Source organism: Schistocerca serialis, chromosome 2, assembly GCF_023864345.2.
Source record: "Schistocerca serialis cubense isolate TAMUIC-IGC-003099 chromosome 2, iqSchSeri2.2, whole genome shotgun sequence".
NCBI classification, from domain to species: domain Eukaryota; kingdom Metazoa; phylum Arthropoda; class Insecta; order Orthoptera; family Acrididae; genus Schistocerca; species Schistocerca serialis.
Genome location: NC_064639.1, coordinates 901718295 through 901746080, shown reverse-complemented (window position 1 = coordinate 901746080; position 27786 = coordinate 901718295). Strand labels below are relative to the sequence as shown.

The window sequence follows — 27786 nt, the reverse complement described above, 5'->3', positions numbered from 1 at the left end:
TTCGAGATTCATGCTGGCTGACGTGCGGGACGTCAATCTGTTCGAGATAATAGTTGGATATCAGATTCTACCTCAACGTAGAAGAATAATGCTTACCGAAACATACGTGACTCAAATCAAATTTCGTAGTGATTAATGCTACGTTTTGGTGAGACACTACCGATGTGTGCAAACCATTAAGCGATCACATGAAAATCACAAACTTTATAAAGATAAGATTTCTGCCCCCTCTGATATCACACACGGGAAAATACGAGAGCGTGCTGAAAAGTACTGCCTCCGAATTTTTTATGTGGAAATACTTAAAGATTTTTAAATAAAACAAACGTTATTAACATTTAACATCTTTGTTCTTCATGTCTATATATTTACTACTCAACATAGTCACCCTGGCGACGAACACATCCTCTCAACGAGAGACCTGTTTGTTGATACCGTCACTGTAGAATGTTTCACTTTGTTGACGAAGTCACAAAATGGTTCAAATGGCTCTGAGCACTATGGGACTTAACGTCTGAGGTCATCAGTCCCCTAGAACTTAGAACTACTTAAACCTAACTAACCTAAGGACGTCAGACACACCCATGCCCGAGGCAGGATTCGAACCTGCGACCGTAGCAGTCGCGCGGTTCCAGACTGAAGCGCCTAGAACCGCTTGGCCACAACGGCCGGCTGATGAAGTCACAACCTCACCTCCGTTTGCACGTCTGTCGACGACTCTTGAACCAAACCTACTTGTTTGCTACCGAGATATCCTCAGTCCAATCACAAACCTCGTTTGAGACCTAATATTGTCATAGTTTTGTTAATAAGCCTAGGTACGGCACTGAGTCAAAAAAATGTTCAAATGTGTGTGAAACCTTATGGGACTTAACTGCTAAGGCCATCAGTCCCTAAGCCTACACACTACTTAACCTAAATTATCCTAAGGAGAAACACACACACCCATGCCCGAGGAAGGACTCGAACCTCCGCCGGGATCAGCCGCACAGTCCATGACTGCAGCACCTAGAACGCTCGGCTAATCCCGCGCGGCGGCACTGAGTCAAACTCTTTTCGAAAGTGGGTATCTTTGATTGCCTTGATCCATAACTCTTACTATGGCAGGTAAAAAAGCACGAATTGTGTTTCACACGACCTATGTTTTCGAGATTGCCGGCCGGTGTGGCTGTGCGGTTCTAGGCGCTTCAGTCTGGAACTGCGTGACCGCTACGGTCGCAGGTTCGAATCCTGCCTCGGGCATGGACGTGTGTGATGTCCTTAGGTTAGTTAGGTTTAAGTAGTTCTAAGTTCTAGGGGACTGATGACCACAGATGTTAAGTCCCATAGTGCTCAGAGCCATTTCAAACCATTTTTTTCGAGATTCATGCTGGCTGACGTGCGGGACGTCAATCTGTTCGAGATAATAGTTGGATATCAGATTCTACCTCAACGTAGAAGAATAATGCTTACCGAAACATACGTGACTCAAATCAAATTTCGTAGTGATTAATGCTACGTTTTGGTGAGACACTACCGATGTGTGCAAACCATTAAGCGATCACATGAAAATCACAAACTTTATAAAGATAAGATTTCTGCCCCCTCTGATATCACACACGGGAAAATACGAGAGCGTGCTGAAAAGTACTGCCTCCGAATTTTTTATGTGGAAATACTTAAAGATTTTTAAATAAAACAAACGTTATTAACATTTAACATCTTTGTTCTTCATGTCTATATATTTACTACTCAACATAGTCACCCTGGCGACGAACACATCCTCTCAACGAGAGACCTGTTTGTTGATACCGTCACTGTAGAATGTTTCACTTTGTTGACGAAGTCACAAAATGGTTCAAATGGCTCTGAGCACTATGGGACTTAACGTCTGAGGTCATCAGTCCCCTAGAACTTAGAACTACTTAAACCTAACTAACCTAAGGACGTCAGACACACCCATGCCCGAGGCAGGATTCGAACCTGCGACCGTAGCAGTCGCGCGGTTCCAGACTGAAGCGCCTAGAACCGCTTGGCCACAACGGCCGGCTGATGAAGTCACAACCTCACCTCCGTTTGCACCGCTTCATCACTATCTAAGTGAAATTCCCGAAGGTGTTCTTTAAGTTTAGGGAAGATATGCAAATCGGACGGGGCCAAGTGGGCCGTACGGAGGATTATCGGTGACAGAGAAACCAAGGCGTTGGATTGTTGCAGGTGTCGCAGCGCTCGTGTGTGGCCTGGCATTATCAAGCTGAAGGAAGATGCGGGCTATGTGTGGACGAACTCTTCGAATTTCAAACTCGATTACAGCACACTAATTCTCACGCACCGACGTAGTTACGTTACATACCGCCGTGTTAAACGCTGCAATTCGAAGTCGCCTAGCGGCAGAGAGCTGAAAATATGTAGACGTGAAGAGTAAAGAGGTAGAAAGTTAATAACGTTTGTTTTATTTAAAAAACTTTATGCGTTTTCACATAAAAAATTCGGAGGTATTACTTTTCAGTAGGCTCTTGTACAAGGACTTTTTTTTTCCTTCAAGGTCCGATAGGTCGCGAAATGGAAACCATAGTGGAAACAAAAAACGTTTTAATTGCAACATTTAGCTACACCTTGCAGTATAGCCCCCACTCCGACTAGGAGATTTTTCATAGGGTTGTACCAGCTGATCTGCAGCTCTTCCCTCAGCCAATATGCTGACCTCATAATGAGCAGTTCATCAGAGGGAGCCAAGTCCGGGCAGTATGGTGCATGACCAAACACTTCCCATCGAAAACGCTGCAGGAGAGTCTTTATCGCAGCTGCAGTGTGGTGCCGTCCATTACCACAAAGAAGTACAGTGCCCAATGACAACATTCCTCTTTGCTTGTTCCGAACTGCCCTTCGTAGACAACTTTCTCGCCTGATCCATTCGCAGAACTAGATCATCGGTTGTCACTCGCTTCCTTCCATGACCGCCTGCATCATGAAAGTGTGTACGTCTTACTTCAAACTTCCTACACCATTGCTGCATCTCGCTGTAACACATGACAGTTACGTTATGGACGCTGCATAATCGGGCGAGAACCCTCAGCATGAAGAAAGACTGACAGCACGCACTTCACACGTTGCGGGAGACTATTGTTCTCGGCAGCTTTATGCGTTCACTGTGCGCTCAGAGCTGAGAAGTTCGACGTGACGCAATCGGCGGGCATACTAGAGTCACTACGCAGTACATCTGCGCAAAGCTTTATACGATTTTCACTGCGTATTTAATTTCGCTACCTATCGGACCATAAAGAAATTGCCATCGTATCGGAACACATGCGACAGCATGCATTACCAATATGTCCGAAAACACCACGCATAAAAACACGAGTTTTCGAGGGCTCATACCTCGGGTTCTACTGGTGATACAAGGGTAGGGGCCACTTGTATAACCAACAGAGATGGTCTTCCTGCAACTGTGCCACAGTATAGGGTCCTCCAGCTTAGGAAAATGGAGGAAATTCGTTGGTTCTTTTTGCCTTAGATGTGGTCTACGGTGCACCTTAAAAGGCTTAGGGAGGCACAATTTAGTTCATGGGCGTCTCCTAAAACACCGGTTTTCACCATTTTTTCGCTGTCAACAGCGGATATCTGAATAAATAACCGCAGCGAATTGCTCAAATTTTCACGGTATATTCTCTAGGCTTTTTTATCTATAAGTGCCACCTTCCGTTTTCAATTATCTTCATCTGCGGTCGCGCGGTTCCAGACTGTAGCGCCTAGAACCGCTCGGCCACTCCGACCGGCAACAATACTGGGGTGTTGTTGAAAGTCTGTAACGGAAGAGTCACATAAAAACATCCCACTCAAATTGTCAAGGAAACAAGTCAAATTTATTGCCACAAATTTACCACAGCTGGTCCCTCACTGTTATCCAACACCACCTCCAGCTGGCTAATGGCTCCGTTCCCTGCTGCAATGTCTCTCTTTCTTACCGGACAATTCCACACTGGCTGATGCACAACACTCGTCGAAGTGAAAAAAAAAAGACAGGGCAGTAAAATTCTGGGAACGCACTTCAGTTTCTCTTACTCTACCGTACAACAGTAAGTAACTTGGTTGGTCTAGAAGCGTCACCCACGCCGGCTTCTGAAATACATTACAAAGGCACCATCACCGCCCCAGGGGACACACTACGTCTACACTCCACGTGGACACAGTCGAGTGCACAAGTTCACGGGCACCCTCATTGGCCTTTCCCTGCTACCATATAAGGTAATTCTGGAAGGCGCTGCTTGCAGCATCATATTACACGGTCCAGAGACATTAACGTGACCACCTCCTTTGCTCGACGTCATCGTGCAATAAAAACTCTCATACAGCGGGTAACAGCACTAGCAGTGGTGGGTAAATGAAGCCTGTCGGGGGGAACGCAGAAAACAGTGCAGTAGTTGTGACCCGGAAACGGAGCTATTGCCGGCCGGGGTGGCCGAGCGGTTCTAGGCGCTACAGTTTGGAACCGCGCGACCGCTACGGTCGCAGGTTCAAATCCTGCCTCGGGCATAGATGTGTGTGATGTCCTTAGGTTAGTTAGGTTTAAGTAGTTCTCAGTTCTAGGGGACTGATGACCTCAGAAGTTAAGTCCCATAGTGTTCAGAGCCATTTGAACGGAGCTATTTATCTGACGTCCAAAAGGACAAGATCATTGGCTTTCAGAGCAAGTGTGGAAGCATTTCCGAAAGGGCTAAGTTTATAAACTTCGTGTGTCATCGTCGTTAAATACACTGAGGTGACAAAAGTCATGGGACAGCGATAGGTACAGATAACTTACAGATGTCGGTAGTACGTTAACAGACTTTGAACGTAGAATGGTAGGTGGGCATTCCATTTCGTAAATCGTTAGGGAATTCCATATTCCGTGATCCACAGTGTCAAGAGTGTGCCGAGAATACCAGATTTCAGGCAGCACCTCTCACCATGGACAACGCAGTGGCAGAGCAATGCTAACAGACAAGCAACACCGTGTGAAATAACCGCAGAAATTAATGTGAGACGTACGACGAACATATCCGTTAGGACAGTGCGGTGAAATTTGGCGTTAAAGCGCTGTAGCAGCAGACGACAGAGGCGAGCACCTTTGCTAAGAGCACGACATCGCCTGCAGCACCTCTGCAGGGTTCGTGACCATATTGGTTGCACCCTGGACGACTGGAAAACTGTGGCCTCGTCACATGAGCTCCGATTTCAGTTGGTAAGAGCTGATGGTAGGGTTCGAGTGTGGCGCAGACCCCACGAAGCCGATAGACGCAAGTTGTCAACAAGACACTGTGCAAAGTGGTGGCGGGTCCATAATGGCGTGGACTGTGTTTACATGGAATGGACTGGGTCCTCTGGCCCAACTGAACCAACCATTGACTGAAAAGCGTTATGTTCGGCTACTTGGAGACCAACAGACGTGTAACTTGGTACACGTACACACCATCGCCTGGTATGTAAGTTGCAATTCTCTGAGGCAGGAGGCGCTTCAGTCTGGAACAGCGCGACCGCTGCGGTCGCAGGTTCGAATCCTGCCTCGGGCATGGATGTGTGTGATGTCCTTAGATTAGTTAGGTTTAAGTAGTTAAGTTCTAGGGGACTAATGACCTCAGATGTTAAGTCCCATAGTGCTCAGAGCCATTTGAACCATTTTTTTTTCTGAGGCAGGCAAAACGGCCACCAGAGAGCATTAGTGTTCGTGTTTCATGTTATTACCAAGCCTTGTAGGATATATAAGGAGCCTAAACTACATCGAATGTTGAGTGATCAATGTGAAGCATACGGAGATGCTGTGTGCTCGCGTGAGACAGCGTTATCAGCTCCTGACAGTTTGAAAGTGATCTCACGTGGCCGACTAGTCGAATCGTGCATTATCCATATTTGTGGGACATTCCGATGTAGGACTGCACGGGAATGTGAGGGTACGCATATTCGTCGCATACGTTCTGGTCGACCACAACCGACCTCTACAAGGGAGGGTTATCGTACTATGCACCAGGCAGATTGTAACCCCTTGACATTAGCACCTGCCATCCGAGAACAAGAAATTCAGTTCTTGCCAATTCTGTATCATTCGGCACCATTGGTTGGAAACTAGCGGCAACCGGACTAGGGAATTACAGTCCCACGGGTAGGCTGCCGTCAACACCACAACACAAACGGCTGCTTATGGAGTTTTTCCGTGATAGCATGGACTGCTGACGAACAGCGTCGCACTGTACTGAGCAATGAACCGCTGATCTGCACTACCGCAGACGACCATCGTCATTTACTATGGTGGCGATCTGGGGAGAGGTCCCATTCTTCCAGTGTTCTGGAGAGCTGCAGCGCTGTTACTCCCGGCGCCATTGTGTGCGGAGCCATCGGTAAGACTTGAGATCGCGACTGGTGGTTTCAGAGCAACTCTGACGGCACAGCGGCACATCACAAACGCCCTGCAGCCTCGTGTGTTAGGTTACTGCTCAGGCAGTAAGGCGATGCTCATCCACGTACGGTACGTGCCCCTATAACCTGTCAGCGTGATGATGTCGTAGTGCCATGCCAGCAAGAAGCCCAGACCCGTACGCGATAGGACATGCGTGGGACCGGGTCGGACGTCAGCTGCGTCCTGGTATGCAGAATATCAGGGACCACTTACAACATTTGTGGGCAGACGTGCGTCAAGAGGGGACACAACGGCTCTGTGAGACCCCCCCCCCCCCCACCACCACCAATCGAATCAGTGCACTCATCCAGGTCAGAGGGGTGCAACGTGGGATCACACTGCCAAGTTCTTTATAAATTTGACTCGATTTTCTAGTAACTGAAATAACATCACATACCCTCTCGACCTATGATGAAATTTACTCCTACTCTTCCGGATCTTTCACTTCTTTTGTCGCGCAGCATATACACTGAAGCGCCAAAGAAACTGGTATAGGCATGCGTATTCAAATACAAAGATACGTAAACAGGCAGAATACGGCGCTGCGACCGGCAACGCCTATATAAGACAACAAGTGTCTGGCGCAGCTGTTGATCGGTTACTGCTGCTACAATGGCAGGCTATCAAGATTTAAGTAAGTTTGAACGTATTGTTATAGTCGGCGACCGAGCGATGGGACACAGCATCGCCGAGGTAGCGATGACGTGGGAGTTTCCTCGTACGACCATTTCACGAGTGTACCGTGTACCGTGAACATCAGGAATCCGGTAAAACATCAATTCTCTGACATCGCTGCGGCCGGAAAATGATCCTGCAAGAACGGGACCAAAGACGACACAAGAGAATCGTTCAAAGCGACAGAAGTGCAACACTTCCACAAATTGCTGCAGATTTCAATGCTGGCAGTGCGCCAACTATTTAACGAAAATCATCAGTATCGGCTTTCGGAGCCGAAGGCCCACTCGTGTACCATTGACGACTTCCGGACACAAAGTTTTACGCCTCTCCTGGCCCAGTCAACACCGACATTGGACTGTTGATGACTGAAAACATGTTGTCTGGTCAGACGAGTCTCGTTTCAAATTGCATTGAGCGGATGGACGTGTACGGGTATGGAGACAACCTCATCAATCCATGGACCCTGCATGTCAGCAAGGGACTGTTCAAGCTGCTGGACGCCGTTGAAGTGATTTGGGACCCCTCATACATCTAGATACGACTCTTGACAGGTGACACGTACGTAAGCATTCTGTCTGATCACCTGCTTCCATTCGTGTCCATTGTGCATTCCGACGGACTTGGGCAATTCCAGCAGGACAAAGCGACACCCCACACGTCCAGAATTGCTACAGAGTGGCTCCAGGAACACTCTTCTGAGTTTAAACACTTTCGCTCGCCACCATACTTACAAGACATAAACATTATTGAGCATATCTGGGATGCCTTGCAACGTGCTGTTCAGAAGAAATCTCCATCCCCTCGTACTCTTACGGATTTATTGACAGCGCTGCAGGGTTCATGGTGCCAATTCCCTCCAGCACTACTTCAGACATTGGCCGTGACCATGCCACGTCGTGCTGCGGCACGTCTGCATGCTCGCGGGGGACCTACACGATATTAGGCCAGATTTTTGTATTTCAAAACATACCATATGCTTAACACGTCTTATCTACAGAATTAACACAGCATTTTGTGTTATCGTGGAATGTGGTCATCTCAGGGTTCGTTTTACCTGCCGTTTCTTCGCCAGTCACTGCATCACATTGTAAACTGGGTATCTAGATAACATCCTTCATGTGAGACTAATTCTTCTTTGTGGTATTCGAAAACTAATGTAAAGCAGTTTTCTTATATTCTTCAGTTCGCCTACGATTTGCCACGTATTTTTCTAAAGCATACCAGCAAAAGACAACGTATGAATTTTGTAGTGAATATATGACGTAAATTTAATGAAACAGTAATATGTGGGCATCTACAGAAGAAGTGTAACATATGTAGTCGCGAACATCTCTCAGATAGCCGGGAGGTTTTAGCGAGAATTGATTTATTTGTTAAATAATGCGATAAGCTGTAATACATGTTAAATTAAATAGCAATGAGTAGTTTGAAAAAAATTATAATATATTCAAAAGTGGAAAAAAGATCTTACAAATTTGGTCGCGCTATCTCTCGTAGATGTGACTGATTTCTTGCACCTCTAATATTTCAGCGCTCACAAGAGCGGCAATGCTGAGAAATCTGACACAGGAAGATAGACAGGGGAGGAATGGTGAGACTCGCACTGCTCCCAAGTTTTTCGTGAAAATAAACGCGTTTGCATCTGCCAGATAGAGATGGCCGTTATAGCTGAAACATCCAGGTTTTCTTTGTGCCGTTTCTTTTTTTCACAGTTTAACCTAACTGTCACAACCGCTCTAAACCGATTTCTGAAATAACCGATTTTCGGGTTTTTGTCTGTATTATTTCCGTTAGTAAACGCAGACATCGAACAAAAGACTGAAAAATTCTAAAACTGCCTCAGACTTTTGCACTACAGGTTTCAAGATACGAGAACCCCCCCCAAAAAAAACTAAATACAAAAAACTTCGTCTACCGTTCGCTGATTTTCTCGAAAAGTAACTAGGGGTTGAATACAACAAAATATCACCAGTTCGCTCCTACTGATTCTAATGTTTTGAAACTCTGCTCGTAATCGAGTTTGGACATTACAAATAGCCAGTGGTCAAGAGTGAGAACTGAGGTTTCAGTGTCCAGTTGTTGAATCCAAGCAAGTTATACAGAGACACGCAACAGATCAGTTACTTTGTTTTTTTATTCTCAACTCTGAATGCATTGATAATTTTTTATTTTATTACTGTTCCCTTAAAGTAATTGCTTCTTTTTTTTAATTCATAGAAGTGGCAGACAAATAACAAGCTTTGCGTAAAAATTGTAGAGCACTTTTTCTTTTAATTATTTCGAATGAAAAACCCGTTTCGTAATCTAATATACTGTCTATTACGGTTAAACACCTAATAATATAAAATGTAATAACTTGAGAAGTAATTGAGATATTTATTGACGGTATGTTTCTACAACTATGGTAACTCAAAACTTTTTTTCGCACACCTGATACAGCTCGTAATGATTATCATTAGTGGCGCGACAGACATCTAATCTGTATTCCACTTCTCTCCAAGTGTTTTGCAGCATTGCAGGCGTAACATCTGCGATGGCGCAGATCTCATTGACGGAAACGATTAATGCCTCGTTTGCATCCGTTTTTGCCAGAATTGTCTCCGCGAATGCCTTCAAAAATGGTTCAAATGGCTCTGAGCACTATGGGACTCAACTTCTGAGGTCATCAGTCCCCTAGAACTTAGAACTACTAAAACCTAACTAACCTAAGGACATCACACACATCCATGCCCGAGGCAGGATTCGAACCTGCAACCGTAGCCATCTCGCGGTTCCCGACTGCAGCGCCTAGAACCGCTCGGTCACAGCGGCCGGCGAATGCCTTCCCTCGCGACCTGTACTCAGGTATGATTTTATGACGAAGCTGCAGTTCGTACGACCGTAGCGCAACCCTATGTGGTCGACACCTTCTACTGTCGAACGAGATAAGTGTTAACGCCTACTTGCTTGTCAGACTAACTTAACGTCGTCTCCTCTCGAAGGACGTATGGATGAATTCAACAGAAGCCTCTGGAACTGCGTACTTTCGATGTCTGGCCACCACGGCCAGACATCGAAAGCACACTCCGTTTCCCGAAACGGCTTATCCCATTTCTTGATTGTCAAGAAGTAGGAACATCGTCAGTTGGTCGCAGACCACACTTACTCCGAAAACGACGTTGTACCAGCGTAACAGACAGTAGCTTTGGGAGAGAAAGCACACGGAACACTTTTGCTGTGGAGTCCACAGACTACATGGCTAATGACGTTCGTTTGCCTGAATAAAGCAGTTACGCTCATGCGCATGCGGTACCAACTGCCGCAAGAAAACACAGAAAATATTTTGAGCTACCATACTCGTAGAAGCAAACCGCCAATAAATCTGTCAATTACGTCTCATGTTACCACATTTTATATTGTCATATGCTTAACCCGGACGCACTGTATTTATTTACCTTTTAACAGGAATGTGAATACAACTGATTTTTTGCTGACAAAACTAAAAATGCTCTTTCAATCATTCAGTTGGACAGTTTAGGCAGTAGACAAAATAGAACATTCGCCAGGAACAATTACATGGTAACAGTTAAAATTTCAGTAATGAATTAATAGGGCGACCAGTTTTATTGTCCAATCTGTTCATAAATACTCGTTCTATAATGTGTTGATCTGTAAGTCGACTCTCTTCATCAGAAGCAATGTCATTCAAAGACGATACCAGCCTTTCAAAAGTCAAAGAACTCCCTAAAAACGACAAATATTTTTGGGTTACAAATAACAAGCCCGCCAAGCACCTTTGACCCTGCTACCAAGAAACGGCAGGGTCACTGCTTCTGAGTAGTAAAGGACATCAGTTTCATTGTTGTCTCGCCAATGCTGTACCGATTCGTATGTCATGTGTTTGTTGGTGGTTTCAAAATGTCGGCGCCATTGTTGAAATAGCACCTATCGCTTTTGCCGTTTTGTATAATAACTCGATATTTCAAACTACAGAAATGTTACGAACGAATGTCACCTGTTTTTTAAAAAAAGGTTATTTAAAAACAAAAATTTTTAGCATGGCTGCTATGACAAACTGATATACCAGTTTTTTCACCTGGTTATTACTAAAAAATTAAAAGTAACGCTATAAAAGAGATCACTCAATTAATAGAACATATCTGCCAAACTGAGAAAATACTGCAGGCCTAAAAAACTGTTCTAATTCATCCATTGCATAAAAAAGGGGATAGAACCGATATTAATGATTACCGCACAATCTCTCTTCGCCCGGTCAAATACAAAATTCTCTCGCAGTGTTTACTTGATCGAGCCCAAGAACAGTTACAACCTAAAATTTATGAGTACCAATCAGGCTTTAGACCCAACAGATCTTGTCCGGAACAATTTCTTAATTTAAAACTAATCCATTGGCACTAAAGGATTTCTAGTAACAATCCTGTATGTACGTTTGTGGATTTTAAAAAGGCGTACGACTCAGCTGATTGTGAATCTAGATGATAAAACTCTGACCACTGATTAAGGAAACGTTAACTGACACTAGCTCTAAAGTTAAATTCATCAGATTTGAACCATTTGATATAAAGACTGGTGTTAGACAGGGAGATGGACTCATCCCATTACCGTTTAACAGTGTTTTCGAAAAGGCAATTGCAAGAGCAAAAGTCGAACCAAATATAGATCAATCAATCAAGTTCGGTAGAAATAATATTAGATTGCCTCGCCTTTGCGGATGATCTGGTAATTTTAACTAGGGATATTACCACAACTCAAAAACAAATTTAAATTCTTAAAGAAGTGGCGGAGCACCAAAGTTTTTGAACACGAAAGATGTAAAAATAAAAAGGGGTTCTCAATTTAAATACTTGGGAGAAATCATGCTAGAGATCGGTTTGGAAAAAGTTGCAGGCGAAGTTCGCTGTCATAAAATGGCAACTGCATTCAGATTAACACAAAGTATTTATAATAAAAAATCACTTTCTAAATTCAGTAAACTCAGGCATTATAGCACTGTAATCAAACCTGAATGTCTTTATGGAGCAGAAAGTTCTAAATAAAAAGAGGGATACTTTAGAAATTCAAATGAAAGAAACGGAGATTATTAGGAAAATATTAGGCCCAAAAATTACTGATGGAGAGACTCATAGGCTGAGAAGTTACAAGGAAACAGAAGACTGCACAGCAATACATGCGCCGGCCGCTGTGGAGATCGGTTCTAGGCGTTTCAGTTCGGAACCACGCGGCTGCTACTATCTCAGGTTCGAATCCTGCCTCGGGCATGGATGTATGTGATGTCCTTAGGTTAGTATGGTTTAAGTACCTAAGTCTAGAGGACTGATGACCTCAGATGTTAAGTCCCATAGTGCTTAGAGCCATTTGAACCATTTGAAGCAATACATGATGATATAAGGAAACGAAGTCAAATTTTATTGGCACATTAAAAGAACGATACCCACTAGGTTGACAAAACAAATATTAGAGTTCTACAAAAACAGAAGTAGGACCAAAACTGAGCCAATTACATGGATCGCTGCAGTTAAGGAGGATCTTAAAGCAGCCGGTATAACTCAGGCAGGCGCTACAGATGAAAAAACATTCAGACAAAAGAATTTGATTCAAAAGTAGGTCAGAGGGAAATTACAAAATGGTTCAAATGGTTCTGAGCACTATGGGACTCAACTGCTGAGGTCATTAGTCCCCTAGAACTTAGAACTAGTTAAACCTAACTAACCTAAGGACATCACAAACATCCATGCCCGAGGCAGGATTCGAACCTGCGACCGTAGCGGTCTTGCGGTTCCAGACTGCAGCGCCTTTAACCCCACGGCCACTTCGGCCGGCAGGGAAATTACAGAACGGACTGGAACACTGTAGTCTGATGAAAGAAAGAGACTTCATTCTGAAAGATGAAACAAATTTGGACACAAAGGAAGGCCAACCATCAAAAGCGACATTGCTTGACTGTACCTCGCGTGGTCCTATTGGCCCCATACGCGAATAATAATAAAGCTTTCTAAACGTAGACCAAACAAACTTCGAAACACCTCACCTGCCTGCTGTTCTCTCATTGGCTGCGTAACACAAACAGCTGACACACCTTCTTTGGCTCCCATCATACATCACGGTAAGCGCTGAAAACATCCCTGCACGAAACACGTTAAGTACGCGACTCGTCCTATTCTAGACTTTTACCAGTTAATGATATGATGTGGAACGAATCATTTTATATTCATATTACACGTTCATTTGTAAATATGGCTACATGCTGACCATTTACAACATTTTTTAGACGTTAAACAAAAATAAATTCATCTACGGAATAGGAGGAACGGTATGCAGGCTCTATTAGTGAACTCACTAATCTTGTCGCATTTGTTATTGACAGCAACAGGGTTATCCCGGACCTTTACTTGTCTTGAGTGTTATGGGCAGGCCTCCAAGCAAGCAGCTGGAAAGAGTTCTGTTTTCAAAGTAACTGGTAATTCCTAAAATTGCTTGTAATTTTAGAGTTTTCATGCTCAGTTATATTCTGAAAATCTGCAGTTAAATTTGGGAATAGATAAATGTAAAAATACAAACGCTTTTTTTTGCCAGAGAATGAATTGTGGAAGGCTTGGCCACAAATTAATCTGTCGACACGTTTCGATACATCGTCATCGGACACAACTATGGTAAGAACAAAGAGACACAATATAAAAGATGCCTCAGCAAAATATCTGCAACGGAGGACAAAATGGCTCTGAGCACTATGGGACTCAACAGGTCATAAGTCCCCTAGAACTTAGAACTACTTAAACCTAACGACATCACACACATCCATGCCCGAGGCAGGATTCGAACCTGCGACCGTAGCAGTCCCGCGGTTCCGGGCTGCAGCGCCAGAACCGCTAGACCACCGCGGCCGGCCAGAGGACAAAGTTCCCTTCGACACTTACAATGAGGTACAAAAACAAAGCACACCAAAGTGGGCTCAGAAGGTGCTAAAAATATACAGTAGCTCTCGTGCATGTGGAGCCAGGTGCCGAACTGACCGTACTTCGAGAAACGTAGTGGTAAGGGAAACAATTGCCGAATTCCCGAATAGGAGTGCAGTGTGTTCCACCGCGCTACCTCGCTCGATTAAGAAACAAATAAAAATGATCCACCAGAGAAAGTCAACGGCGACAGTAGCTCGACGGCTTACACCTTGACGGGAGCGGAACGATCCGCGACTTCAACATTAACGCGGGTCTGCCCAACAGCCGAGCAAGCGCCTTGTCGAGTGGCGACTGCTGACACCGGCGACTGTGGGTTCTCTGCGTACAGTACCTGCTCGTTTGTCGTACCTTTCCGCCAGACGAGGACCGCCCTTCATGCCTCCCCGCCGCACCCACCAGTATCCGCTGCCAAACTCCGCGCCGCTGCGGCACTTTCACGCCAGCACACGTGGTACGCCGGTGCTTCACTCCTATGCTCACCGTCGCCACGGTCGCTAGAGCACTTTCCACTGACTCATCTGCCAGGAACGTCACTACGTTCGCTCTCTGGTGAGCTGCCCATACGCACGCGGTGGTCACAAAGTCCAGTTACTCCCTATATACGACGGGCGTTCTGTAAGCAACGCATCGCACTTTTTCTCGGCTAGTTTCGTTCGGAGAACTGCGGAATTTGTTTGGGACTTCGTGGAATGTCGCCGCTTCAGCCCCTATAGTTCCATGAAATGCCGGTAGCTGGCGGCACTATACGCAGCTTTCAGAACGGCGTCTGTAATGGAGGAGCGTTCCAAACAGAGTGTTTCTTTTGGCGGAAAACCGGAGGATCGAAGATATTCATAGGCGCTTGCAGGATGTCTACGCTGATCTGGCAGGAAACAAAAGCACAGTGAGCTGCGGGCCAGGCGACTTTATCGTCGCAACTATGTCGCGCAAACCTGTTCGATTTCAGGCGTGCCGGCCGTACACAGCTGCATGTAAGGCGTTCATTACTATTCGCTAGCGCACTTGAGCAGATGTAATTTCAACGGATTGCTCACGTGCTGCCTACGATATGGAATATCTACGCTACAATAGAATCGCAGATCAGAGCAGTGTTGGCAGTAAATCGAGTTTAGTAGCTCGCAGAGAGCAGTCGTGTTTTGTAGCTCCCACGTAGCGCTTGAGTTATGGAGTTCGAACAGGTCAGTCCAGCAGTTGACTTGTGTTGAGCCGGTCATGTAGCACGATGGCGGTGCCTGAGCGATGTAGTATAAGGTGTGTGTACATATATATATATATATATTTCTTTGTTGCCGCGCTCATATGTTAAACCACAATTGTAATGTTAAAGTCCCATGTAATTGAAATTTCCTGGCAGATTAAAACTGTGTGCCCGACCGAGACTCGAACTCGGGACCTTTGCCTTTCGCGAGCATGTGCTCTACCATCTGAGCTACCGAAGCACGACTCACGCCCGGTACTCACAGCTTTACTTCTGCCAGTATCTCGTCTCCTACCTTCCAAACTTTACAGAGCAGGAGAGCTCCAGATGGTAGAGCACTTGCCCGCGGAAGGCAAAGGTCCCGAGTTCGAGTCTCGGTCGGGCACACAAAAAAAATGGCTCTGAGCACTATGGGACTTAACTTCTACGGTCATCAGTCCCCTAGAACTTAGAACTACTTAAACTAACCTAAGGACATCACACACATCCATGCCCGAGGCAGGATTCGAACCTGCTACCGTAGCAGTCGCGCGGTTCCAGACTGTAGCGCCTAGAACCGCTCGGTCACCCTGGCCGGCTCGTGCACACAGTTTTAATCTGCCAGGATGTTACATATCAGCGCACACTCCGCTGCAGAGTGAAAATCTCATCCCTTGTAATTCCTTGCAGCCGGCCGGATTGGCCGAGCGGTTCTAGGCGCTACAGTCTAGAACCGCGCGACCGCTACGTCGCAGGTTCGATTCCTGCCTCGGGCATGGATGTGTGTGACGTCTTTCGGTTAGTTAGGTTTAAGTAGTTCTAAGTTCTAGGGGACTAATGACCTCAGCAGTTAAGTTCCATAGTGCTCAGAGCCATTTGAACCATTTTTGCCGCGCGGGATTAGCCGTGCGGTCTGAAGCGCTGCAGTCATGGACTGTGCGGCTGGTCACGGCGGAGGTTCGAGTCCTCCCTCGGGCATGGGTGTGTGTATTTGTCCTTAGGATACTTTAGGTTAAGTAATGTATAAGCTCAGGGACTGATGACCTTAGCAGTTAAGTCCCATAAGATTTCACGCACATTTGAACATTTTTTGAACCATTTTTGTAATTCCTTGCAGAAATGTTTCAATAATAACTTTTGTTCTGCAGAAAACTTTTGCCAGTCATTTAGCTGAGTTTAAAGATTTTACGAATTTTTGCTGTGCATATTCATGTTGATTAAGCAAAAGAAAGTCAGTTATTTTCCTACAAATAAAAATCTAGTGGCCAGCATTGCACTGGGCTGAGCCAAAAATTTCTTATAGGAGCAGATATACAGATAGCGTTATCTGGCGACATCATTGTGAGGTAAGAATGTTTCAGTTTATTCAGGATGATTTCACAGGGCCATGACGCACCGCTACTGACGTCAAAAATTATTAGTCTCGATATGCAGTCAGTCTTTAATGGAAGGTCACATTAAAACTTGAAATTTTATTATTGGAAAGAAATTTTTTCTATTGGGAACTTAAACGAGATGTTTTCTGTTGGGAGGTTACGCTAAATGTGAATATTATAAACGAGGTTTTTTCTGTTTGGAGGTTACATGTGAAACAGAAGAAATGACTTCGACGTGTTCGTCGCCATAAAAATGCAAACGAACTTCTCTGTGACTATGCAAGGCCTCACACACTTCGGCGCTCCTGTGAGGAGCTCACAAAACTTCATTGGACTGTTCCTCCTCACCCACCTCAAAGCCTGGATCTCACACCTTCTGACTGAAATCCGTCTGGTCCAATGACGAATGCACTCCGCGGGAAGCAGTACGTGAGTGATGGGAATGTTACTGATGCCACAGGGCGTTGACTCTGGCGTCGACTAGTTCAAAAATGGTTCAAATGGCTCTGAGCACTATGGGACTTAACATCTGTGGTCATCAGTCCCATAGAACTTAGAACTACTTAAACCTAACTAACCTAAGGACTTCACACTTGTGGAGTGGTGCCAATGCCATACAGGGCCGTCGCACTGAACGGAGATTACGTTGAAAAGTGTGGATTTGTAGTCAAAAGAGTGGAGAATAATATGGTACATTGGAATCGTGAATAAAACGAACTGCTTTCAGAAAAAAAAATGCGTTGCATTACTTATCGAACTTCTTCGTATTACAGAGAAGTTGATGAATCGCTGTTGTTATTGTTATATGCGCTGACATACATTTAAATCATGGCTGATGAGTCCACTTACACCATGTAGGAACAGACCATAACGATGACCTGGGCTCACAAATGACATCATACAGGAAAGTCAATGAGATACTTTCAACATCATTCCACTTTAAGATTTTAGAAATATTTCCCACCAAAACCAACAGTTATACGATGGGAGAGAAAACTCTTTGCAGTTGGTTGCGTAAAAGTTAAGTACCGCTGAGGATGATCACCATCACGACTGGAAACATGTGTAGAGGCTGCAGCGTCTGTCGCCGTTCGCCAAAAAAACTCCATTCGTAAGCGGCCACAGGAATTGGGAATTCCACCTTCTACATTACAGAAACATATGAAGAATTGTTTGAAGCTAAAGGCATTTCAACCTTCGTTTGTAAACGAACTGAGCGATAATGACATGCCGGCGGGGGTGCCCGAGCGGTTCTAGGCACTACAGTCTGCTATCGCGCGACCGCTACGGTCGCAGGTTCGACTCCTGCCTCGGGCATGGATGTGTGTGATGTCCTTAGGTTAGTTAGGTTTAAGTAGTTCTAAGTTCTAGGGGACTGATGACCTGAGATGTTAAGTCCCATTGTGCTCAGAGCCATTTGAACCATTTGATAATGACATGCAGAAACATCATCCGGCTTGTGGGCGAATGCTCGATGTCTTTACAACTCTTCCTCCAAAGGGAAAAGTGTTTTTCTCGTACGAGTCTGCAGTATATCGCAGTGCAAGCGCGAGAAACATGTATTTCTGGAGGAATAAAGCCCACGTTTTTATGAAGAAACTGAACACAACCCACCACACGTCATGATCTGGGCTGCAATATATGCAACCCACTCGGCAGGTCGATATTTCTTTGACGGTGCTGTAAATCACATAGTGTATCTCAACATGTTACGTGGCATGTTTGTGCTACACCTGCAAGATCAGGAACTGGTCGGTCACATGTGTTCCCGCGGGATGGAGGACCAGCTCAATCTCAATGAGGGATGTCCTGATAAATGGATTGGATATGCTTCTGTCCTTTTGCCTGCACCTGTGGAGTGGCCACCTTGAAGTCCCGATCTGTCATCTTGCGATAATGCATTATAGAGGATCATTAAACAGAAGGTTGCTGCCACACTTTAGGAGGCAATTGACGAACTTAATGATGCTGTTAACGTGCATTTAGTGCCATCAGCTCAGCAATGTTGAGCAGAATTGCACATCTTAAACGGAAGAGAATCAGACTCCGTCCTCAACGCTATTGTACAAGGAGTGTGTAGGTTTCTAAAATATGTTTATACGTTTCCTGTTCCTCTAAAAATTAGGTGTTTCCCTACAGCCTATCGACCATGATTTGATTAGTGTGTTGGTAGCCACAGCTACTCAGCGACATAAATTTCCTGCATTTCGTTAAAAAAAAGTGATTTCCATATGTTATGACTTCCTTTGCACGCTGTGAGAGAGGAGCAGATGTTGTTCAAGAACAGAGTATTCAGATATTAATTTATAATACATCTAATACCAAATCACATTTAACTTCGTTGTTGTAGTTGCAGCGTCAGTTGCTAACACAGATTAGGATGTTGAAATATACAGGGTGTCCATAAAGTCCCTTTTCAACTTCAAAATCTTATTACAACAACAGTTGTTGAAATATTTTAACAAAATTTCTTTTATTGTAATCACTGTTTACTAAAGATTTTACATATACTAAAATTTTGTGTTACACATACTCTGTTGATGGATGGAACTGAACCTCTATAAAATGGCAACTAATCAAGAGAAGGCACAATGTGTGTCCTGGTTTATTGAGACAAAATCGAATGTTCAGACTCAACGAAACTTCAGAAGACGTATGGAAGAGATCCACCATCGCGCCCTTCAGTCCGTGCATGGCACAAAAAATAGATGGAGACAGGGACAGTGTTGGATAAAGGGAGGAGCGGGCGACCAAGAACATCCGAGGAAAACATCATCGTGTTTTAAACGTCTTCACTCGTTCACCTACGAAGTCCATCCGCACTGCTGCCAGACAGGTGCAACCACCACGTTCAACTGTGCATAAGGTCCTCCACAACAATTTACGGTTGTACGCTTACAAAGTACAGCTGTTACAGACACTTGAGCCAAATGACAAGCCAAAACGGATAGAGTTTGCACTCAGCATGCTGGAACGCCTTTCGGAGGATGAAGCATTCCTCAAGCGAGTTTGTTTCAGTGACAAGGCAACTTTTCATGTTTCTGGGACATTAAACAGAGACAATGTGAGAATATGGGGATGTGAACACCGCCATGTGACTGGGGAGCTTCACCGGGATAGTCCAAAAGTCAATGTGTGGTGTGGAATCATTTGCAACCGAATAATTGGTCCATTTTTCTTCAACGAGTCAACAATTACTGCAGATGTTTACCTCGAGCTTCTCACCGAAGCTACCACCACAATTTGACTTACAACCATAATTTTCCAGCAAGCTGGTTCACCACCACATTGGGGACTGCATGTTCGTCGGTTCCTCAATGAAACATTTCCAGGCAGGTGGATTGAGAGGGATGGACCAATTCCTTGGCCACCGCGTTCGTCAGGTATCACTTCCTTTGACTTTTTTTTACATCGTGTATTAAACACAGATACGGGACATTGCAGACTTGAAGCAAAGGATTCGTAATGCCATTGCCACCATTGACGACGCTATGCTACAGCGAACATGGCAAGAAATCGAGTACCGTCTTGTTGTGCTTCGTGCAACTAAAGGCGCCCATATAGAGGTCTATTAAACACTGTCAAAAAGGCTTTTATAAATATTGATTACAATAAAAGAAATGTTGTTAAAATATTTCAACAACTGCTCTTGTAATAAAATTTTGAAGTTGTAAAGGGACTTCATGGACACCCTGTATATCGATACAATTGATTTAGAGTTCGGATATTTTTCACTGCTATGACTATTCAGTAAATGGCGAGCCCTGGCCGTCGTGGAAGTCCGTAAATGTTATAAAATGCAAACACGCAAAACGGGGTTCTGTACATGAATGTTCGAACTTAGTACACCCGCCACTGGAGCTCCGGAGAGGGGGTGCTTGCCTACATATCATTGGCAGCGGTGTCATCGTTGACGCCAGCGCCCTCGTGCCGCGGTGGCGGCTGTTGGAAGCACGGCGGCGTAACTGGCGGCGCGGGTTATTTGAAAATGTGACCAAGCGGGTAATGGCCGATACTGCACCGTAAACAAACAATTCCATTTTGACAGTTGTGGTTACGGCAACATGCTGTTCTCTATGGCCGATGATATACCTTGAGCAGTGGCGTCATAAGCCAGCGCCGCGTAGCAGCACAAATGTTTACCTTGTCCGTAGTTCGTACAGTTAAATCAGCTACTGGAGGCGTCATCTGGACTAATGTACTTTGTATCCACAATGAGCACGGCCTGACGTGACAATTAGTATTGATGATTGATGATGATTGTGGTACATACACGAAGCGTTCCATCTGGCATTTCTGTCACGTCTCTGTTGTCTATGCCTAAATGTTTCTGTTTCTGCCCTATAGATCTGATGATGGAAACATTCCAGAGTGCGGTACGAGGTGGAAGTATGATAAAGTTTATTAGCTAACGAAGCGAGTCATTTATTTAGTGCACCAAATAGTTTTTGCTCCAGAAAATTATCCCGTAAGACATTATGGAGTGGGAATATGCAAAATATGTCAGGGGGTTGATACGTTTGTTTACAAGATTGGCAATTACATGGAGAACAAATGTAGCTTAACTTCAATGTTCAAGAAGCTCAGTAATTTGCTTCTTCCAATTTTTCATCAACATGTATCCCAAAAGTTTGGAGCATTTTACCCTATTTACTGACTCCTGCTCATGTGCTACATCTGTTGTTGGTATGACTACTTGTTGTACAGAAAACATCATTAACAATCTTTTCTGTTGTTCCTCTCTAATTGGATTTATTATAACACTAGTATCGTCTGCAAAAAGTACCAATTCTGCTTGTTCATTGTTAAGTGGCAGCTCATTCACATATATAAATAATAGGGGTTGACCGAAAATAAAACCCTGTGGGGCTCCCTTTATGATTTCCGCCTATCACTAAAATTTTCTATCCTTACGACATTGTCTGAATTATTCGGCAGCCGCTACTGTGCCCAACTAGGCGTTGGTAAGTTAGAAAATGACACCACCTTTGCAAGAAAAGTATGGCCCAGTAGCTTAGTGGGAAGCGCTAGGCTACAGGTCCAAAGATCTGTACGTCACCCCCACTCGGCCCTATGATTTTTCTGTTACTTTTCACTTCTTTCGGTTTTCGTAATTATTTGTATACACTACCCTCCATAAGTTTGGAAACACATAGTAATTATAGACAATGAAAAGGAAATACAGTATAAAAATGCATTTTGTCGTTTTCCAAATGTTTATTAAGCTCAAATAATACACAAGAAGATGCAACAATTAAATTTTCGATTCCTCAAAATAGCCACCCTTTGCTTTCATCACTGCCTTGCAGATTCTGGCCATGCGCTGCGTCAGGTTTGCCAAGGTTTCAGTTGGAATTAATCTCCATTCTTGCTGCAGGACCTCCCACAATTGTGACCCACTCACGATTTCCCGTTTTCGGATCTTCCTGTCCAATTCATCCCATAGCAGTTCCATTGGGTTATAATCAGGGGATTGGGGCGGCCATTCCATGTTTTTCAATATTTTACGAACCTTCAGAGACTTCACATAGTTCTGACACAAGCGAGACGTATGTTTCGGGTCGTTGTCTTGCTGCAAGACAAACCCTTTCCCAATCACACGCAAGCCAGATGTCTTAGCATGTCGCTGGAGAATGGCATGATAATCCTTTTGGTTCAGTTTTCCATCTATTTTCACCAAATCTCCGACTTTATTCCTTCCAAAGATACCCATACCATCACCGAACCCCCTTCATACTTTACAGTACTGAGGATTCAAGCGTTCATGGGGTAAACGGCGTACAAATTGACGGCGTTTAGTTCAAAATATTTCGAACTTGGATTCATCAGTGAATAAGACTCTTTCCGAATCCCCAGCTGTCCAATGTTGGTGTGTCTTAGCCCACTGAAGCCTTTTCTTCTTGTTAATAAGGCGCAACAGTGGTTTCCTTGTTGCTGCATAATCTCGGAGGTTGTTGTCTGCCAGGCGTCGTCTCACTGTTGACTCAGTCACCGGTGTATCCCTCGTTGCGTTTGGTTCAGCAGTCAATTCATGGACAGTTTTTGATCTGTTACGTTTACTGGTCACTACCAAATACTTTTCCTGGCGTTCTGATATTTTTCTGGGAGCCCTTGAGCGAGGACGATCTCCATAGGAGCCTGTTTCTCGATGCCGGTGTGTGGTTTTGACAACTCCGCTGATAGAAATCATCAGTTTCTTTGCTATTTGTCGGACACTATTGCCTTCTTGGTGCAAAGTGATTATCATTACCCGTGATTCATGAGGAATCTGGCACTTTAGAGCCATTTTCAATTACTTTCGCAGCATGTTATACCCTTATGCAAACGCAACTACAAGTGAACAGAAATGTAAACATCGTACCTCTATATAGCCATACAGTCTACTCGCGCAACTTGGCGCGTTTAGTAGAACTGCTTGGACATGTAACGTCGGTTTACTTAAAACGGAGCAATACTAGTATTTTCCCAGTGTGAATGAGGAGAGGTGGGAATCTGGTGAGATAGAAAAAGATACGTATGGGGGAAGGTAAACGGATTCGGGAAACGAGGCGGAGAGCGTTGCGTTGAGGCACTTGGAAAGAGCGATAGATCTTTGGTAGAGCTACACCAGCATAGGAAAGAATATTTTAGGTCAAGATTTGGTAGATGTGAAAGACAGTGGAAGGGTGTAATTCCCATGTTCGCCCAGCAAGTAGTTTTAATAGTTTTAGTCCATTGCGAGCTTTTGTCGGATGGATGGCAGTTATAATTTCGTTAGTTGCCAGTGTAGTGCTGTGTGTAAAGTACCAGATAATTCAATGTGTTGGTTAGACGGATAGGATAGTCATATATCGTGAGGTGAAAGTGACTAGGGTGAAAGCTGCGATTGTTTCGGCCTATAATTATTGTTTTAGAAGGTTAGCAGAAGCCACTGGTCTCACCAGCAGGTGAATTTGTTAAAATAATATGTTGGGTAATTTCAGCCTGCTTGTGGAGTCAGTTTGCTGGAAAATGACCGAACTCCATTTCGATTAGAAGACGGTAGTGGTGAGGCGGAGACTGACAACCCTTACTGAAAGTAATTTTCATTTCAGTTCTTACTGTTTAATGTTGGCATTCGAGGCGCAAGCCAGTCATGTGACGTCGTATTTGCTTCCGCACTGCCTGCTGGCAGTGTAGTCCATAAACAACTCGGTGCGCTACGTTACGCGCCTCGTGCCGCTGTTTGCTGCCGCGCGATTATTGTTAGCTCGTAGGCCCACTGTTGGCAATCCGCAGTCGCAAGCAATTTGTGTTCACAATTTCGGTCTCCTACTGGCCACCTAGCAAGTGCGCGAGCTTCCTGAAATTGTACAGTTTTGCCGCAGTCATTGTTATGTTCCATCACTGCTAACCTGCTGTGTTGTCAAGAGTTTTAGACGACTATCGTGTTGTCAGGCGTGTGCAAATAGTGGGAAACGTTCTTAGCCGACCTACTCGAGCGGAAATAAAATTAGACATTTGCCGATCTCCACAAAGAAGGCTCCCGAGAAGCTAAACACGCTTGTAATCTACAAAGTTCGGAATGGTCCTGGAATGAGTAAACTGTGGCAGTGATCGAGCTGGGTCTAACCTAGACGCACGACAAGCACCTATGTGCATCGACATAGAACGTTGTCAGCGCAGTAAACAACTCGGCTGCACGCCGCGCGATTTCGCTAGGCATGCGAGACTTGACGAAAACAAGCTCGCCTCATCTGGTTCGCGCATCTGGCATGATCTGGCGCGGCCAATTACTCGTCGCGTGAAGACAGTCGGCCCTGTGTTGGGATTCAGATCAGTCCCGATTGGCCTCAACGCCGACCTCTATAAGCCGACCCTGAGTAGCCTACACTGGCAGACGGTCGCCACTGATGATCTCCCCTGTAAGCTGAGAGCTTATGGGGAGGCCATGTTTTGACCAGTGATATGGTACCTTCCGGTAGTGTAGCCGGCGCGCTGCTGCAGTACGTTGTTGAATACCAATTATCTGGTAAATATTTGCTGATACAGATCTGGTGTTGCACTGTTCATGTCATTACATGTGATTCAACATCTATTAAAAATTAAGCTGTACATCAGTTCCCCTAAACTGTGAAAGCGAAGGAGGAATGTGTGTCAATGGACCATATCTGAACAACTTTCGTTTGGCGGATACCGTTGTTCTATTTAAAGCAGATGAACTTCAGTGATTAATGGAAGACCTTAATACAGCAAATTCGAAATGTAGTGTACGTATTTGTCTGTAGCGCCTGACGACTGATAAACTTCTAAGTTAAAATTAAAATAATCTTTAGAAGACCCTTCACTAAGACCCAGGTTCATAAATACACTGATTGGCCAAAGAAACTTCTACAGGCACGTGTACTCAAATACAGAGATATGTAAACAGGCAGAATAGGGCGTTGTGATCGCAACGCCTATATAAGACAACAAGTGTCTGGCCTAGTTGTTAGATCGGTTACTGCTACTACAGAGGCGCGTTATCAGGATTTAAGAGTTTGAACGTGGTGTTACAGTCGGCGCACGTGCTATGGGACACAGCATCTAAATGGCTTCAAATGGCTCTGAGCACTATACGACTTAACATCTGAGGTCATCAGTCCTCTAACTAACCTAAGGACATCACACACATCCATGCCGGAAGCAGGATTCGAACCGGCGACCGTAGCAGTCGCGCGGTTCCGGACTGAGCGCCTAGAACCGCACGGCCACCGCGGCCGGCTGGACACAGCATCTCCGAGGTAACGACGAAGTGGGGATTTTCCAGTATGACCATTTCAAGAGTGTACCGTGAATGTAAGAAATCCGGCAAAACATCAAATCTCCGACACTGGTGCGGCCAGAAAAAGATTGTGCAAGAGCGGGACGAACGACGACGGAAGGGAAGCGTTAAACGTGACAAAAGGGCAACCTTTCCGCAAACTGGTGCAGATTTCAATGCTGGGCCATCAGAAAGTATCAGCTTGCGAACCATTCAACGAAACATTATCGATATGGGTTTTCGGAGCCGAAGGCCCACTCGTATACCCTTGATGACTGGATGGCGAAAAGCTTTACGCCTAGCCTGAGCCCGTCAACACCGACACTGGACTGTTGATGAGTGTAACAATGTTGCCTGGTCTCGTTTCAAATTGTATCGAGCGGATGGACGTGTACGGGTATGGAGACAACCTCATCAATCCAAGGACCTTGCATGTCAGCAGGGGATTGTTCAAGCAGGTGGAGGTTCTGTAATGGGGTTGAAGTCACGTCTAGATACGACTCTGACAGGTGACACGTACGTAAGCATCCAGTCTGATCATCTGCATCCAATCGTGTCCATTGTGAATTCCGACGGACTTGGGCAATTCCACCAGGACAATGAGACACCCCACACGTCCAGAATTGCTACAGAGTGGCTCCAGGAACACTCCTCTGAGTTTAAACATTCTCGCTGGCCAGCAGACACTCCACGCCTGAATATTATTGAGCATATCTGGGATGCTTTGCAACGTGCTGTTCAGAAGAGATCTCCACCCCCTCGTACTCTTACTGATTTATGGACAGCCCTGCAGGATTCATGGTGTCAATTCCCTCCAGTACTACTTCAGGCATTAGCCGAATCCATGCCACGCCGTGTTGTGGCACTTTTGCGTGCTCGCGGGGGCCCTACACGATATTAGGCAGGTATACGAATTTATTTGGCTGTTCAGTGTATAATTAGATGAATAATCAAGAAGCGAGAGTTATACGTCTCGATAGGTTTTATCGTCATACTGACAAGCTCCGGAGGTGCAATCAATGAAGAAGTAACCCCATGAAAAGACATCACTGGAAACGGATCAGAAATGCTGAACGTGCAATGTGATATTAATTACTGAGAATTGAAAATTATAGCGAGCAGTAGCCTTAACCATTAAGCTAACTGAGCACGCCTTCACACAAGACTCAAACTTTTATCATCACTGACCTTCTCCGCCTGTGATTTCCGAACCCCACTACCAGAGGTTGTGCCATGGAGTATGTGGGCATGCCATCACTGGGGACATAGACTCGCTAGATAATCCCTACCATAGGGATATGTTATCAGCTGAACAAAATTCACGGAAGTCAAATGGATGGGATCCAAGGAAATGACATCCATCATTTGTTCGTAGGTAACAGGAAACCTAATAGCTGAGGCGGCCGCCCGAAACAACTAGGAAATCAAGGTTCGAGTCCCGGTGCGGCACAAATTTTCCTATTGTGATGACATATTCATATATAAAATAAGATATAAGATAAAAGTTCTTACCTGGGAATGTGTACATTCCTGTTGGCCTTGACGTGTCTCTGGAGGGTTGTGTTTGGAGGGAGAGAAGTTGGACGAATATTCTCCTTGTCGCGGGCGTGGGCCTGAGGAAGAGAAAAAGAAATGAATTCTTTCAGAATTCTCAATATAATTGCACGAATGTCAGACACAATCACTATAGCTTAGTCTATTATGCCAAAGAATTGTTAGCAATTGTTATTTGAATGAACAAAAGATTCAGCATCGTGATTAAAATAATTCCATACCTGGACACAAAAGATTCGTCAAAAATAGACTGAGAAGAGAAATAGAGGCTGAACAAGATACAGGTCCAGTTTCTTCAGCACTTTGACTCAATCTTCAGTCTCCGATATTCTTTCTGCAGTCATCAAGTAATATCGAGAAGTTATATGTACGAGAAAGCAATGACAACAAATGTGAACTTAATACGTAATATCCATCTGGAAATATGTTAAATGCTACACATGAAAAGACTGACCTAATGATTGTTGAGAAGATGTTTGTTTGAGCACATGTGTGACTGTAAAATATCACTGCATCAAATGTTGATAAATGAAGTAAAAACAAGAAGAATTGAAAGCTGGGATCTGCCTTGATCCACAGGTCCCAAACTCGACGAATGACGAAGCTTTTGAGGAGAAAAGATGTTAATATTATCTGGCCTACAACAACAGTTTTCTTAATAATCAATGTTTTGCACTACATTTTACTTCTTTTCTTAATGCGTTACAGTATCTGCAGTGGATCTGGTAATAGTCATAAAGCGTAAATGCCGATGATGTGCAAAAACCACACGTGATGGATAAAAGTGTACGTCTTTTCTGATAATAGCATGAAAATAATTTTACACGCATTTTATATACTTGTCTGAAAGCGAAATGCTTCCAACGAAAATGACA

General features: G+C 44.6%; 1 protein-coding gene across 1 annotated transcript in view; it reads right to left on the bottom strand.

Annotated features, from left to right (window-relative positions):
- The window catches only part of LOC126456506 (uncharacterized), a 331018-nt gene that overhangs the window by 136008 nt on the left and 167224 nt on the right, over window positions 1–27786 (bottom strand). Inside the window, exon 2 of the mRNA XM_050092255.1 lies at window positions 26870–26970. Within this exon, the coding sequence (XP_049948212.1) occupies window positions 26870–26970 (101 nt within the window). The remainder of the gene's footprint in view (window positions 1–26869; window positions 26971–27786) is intronic.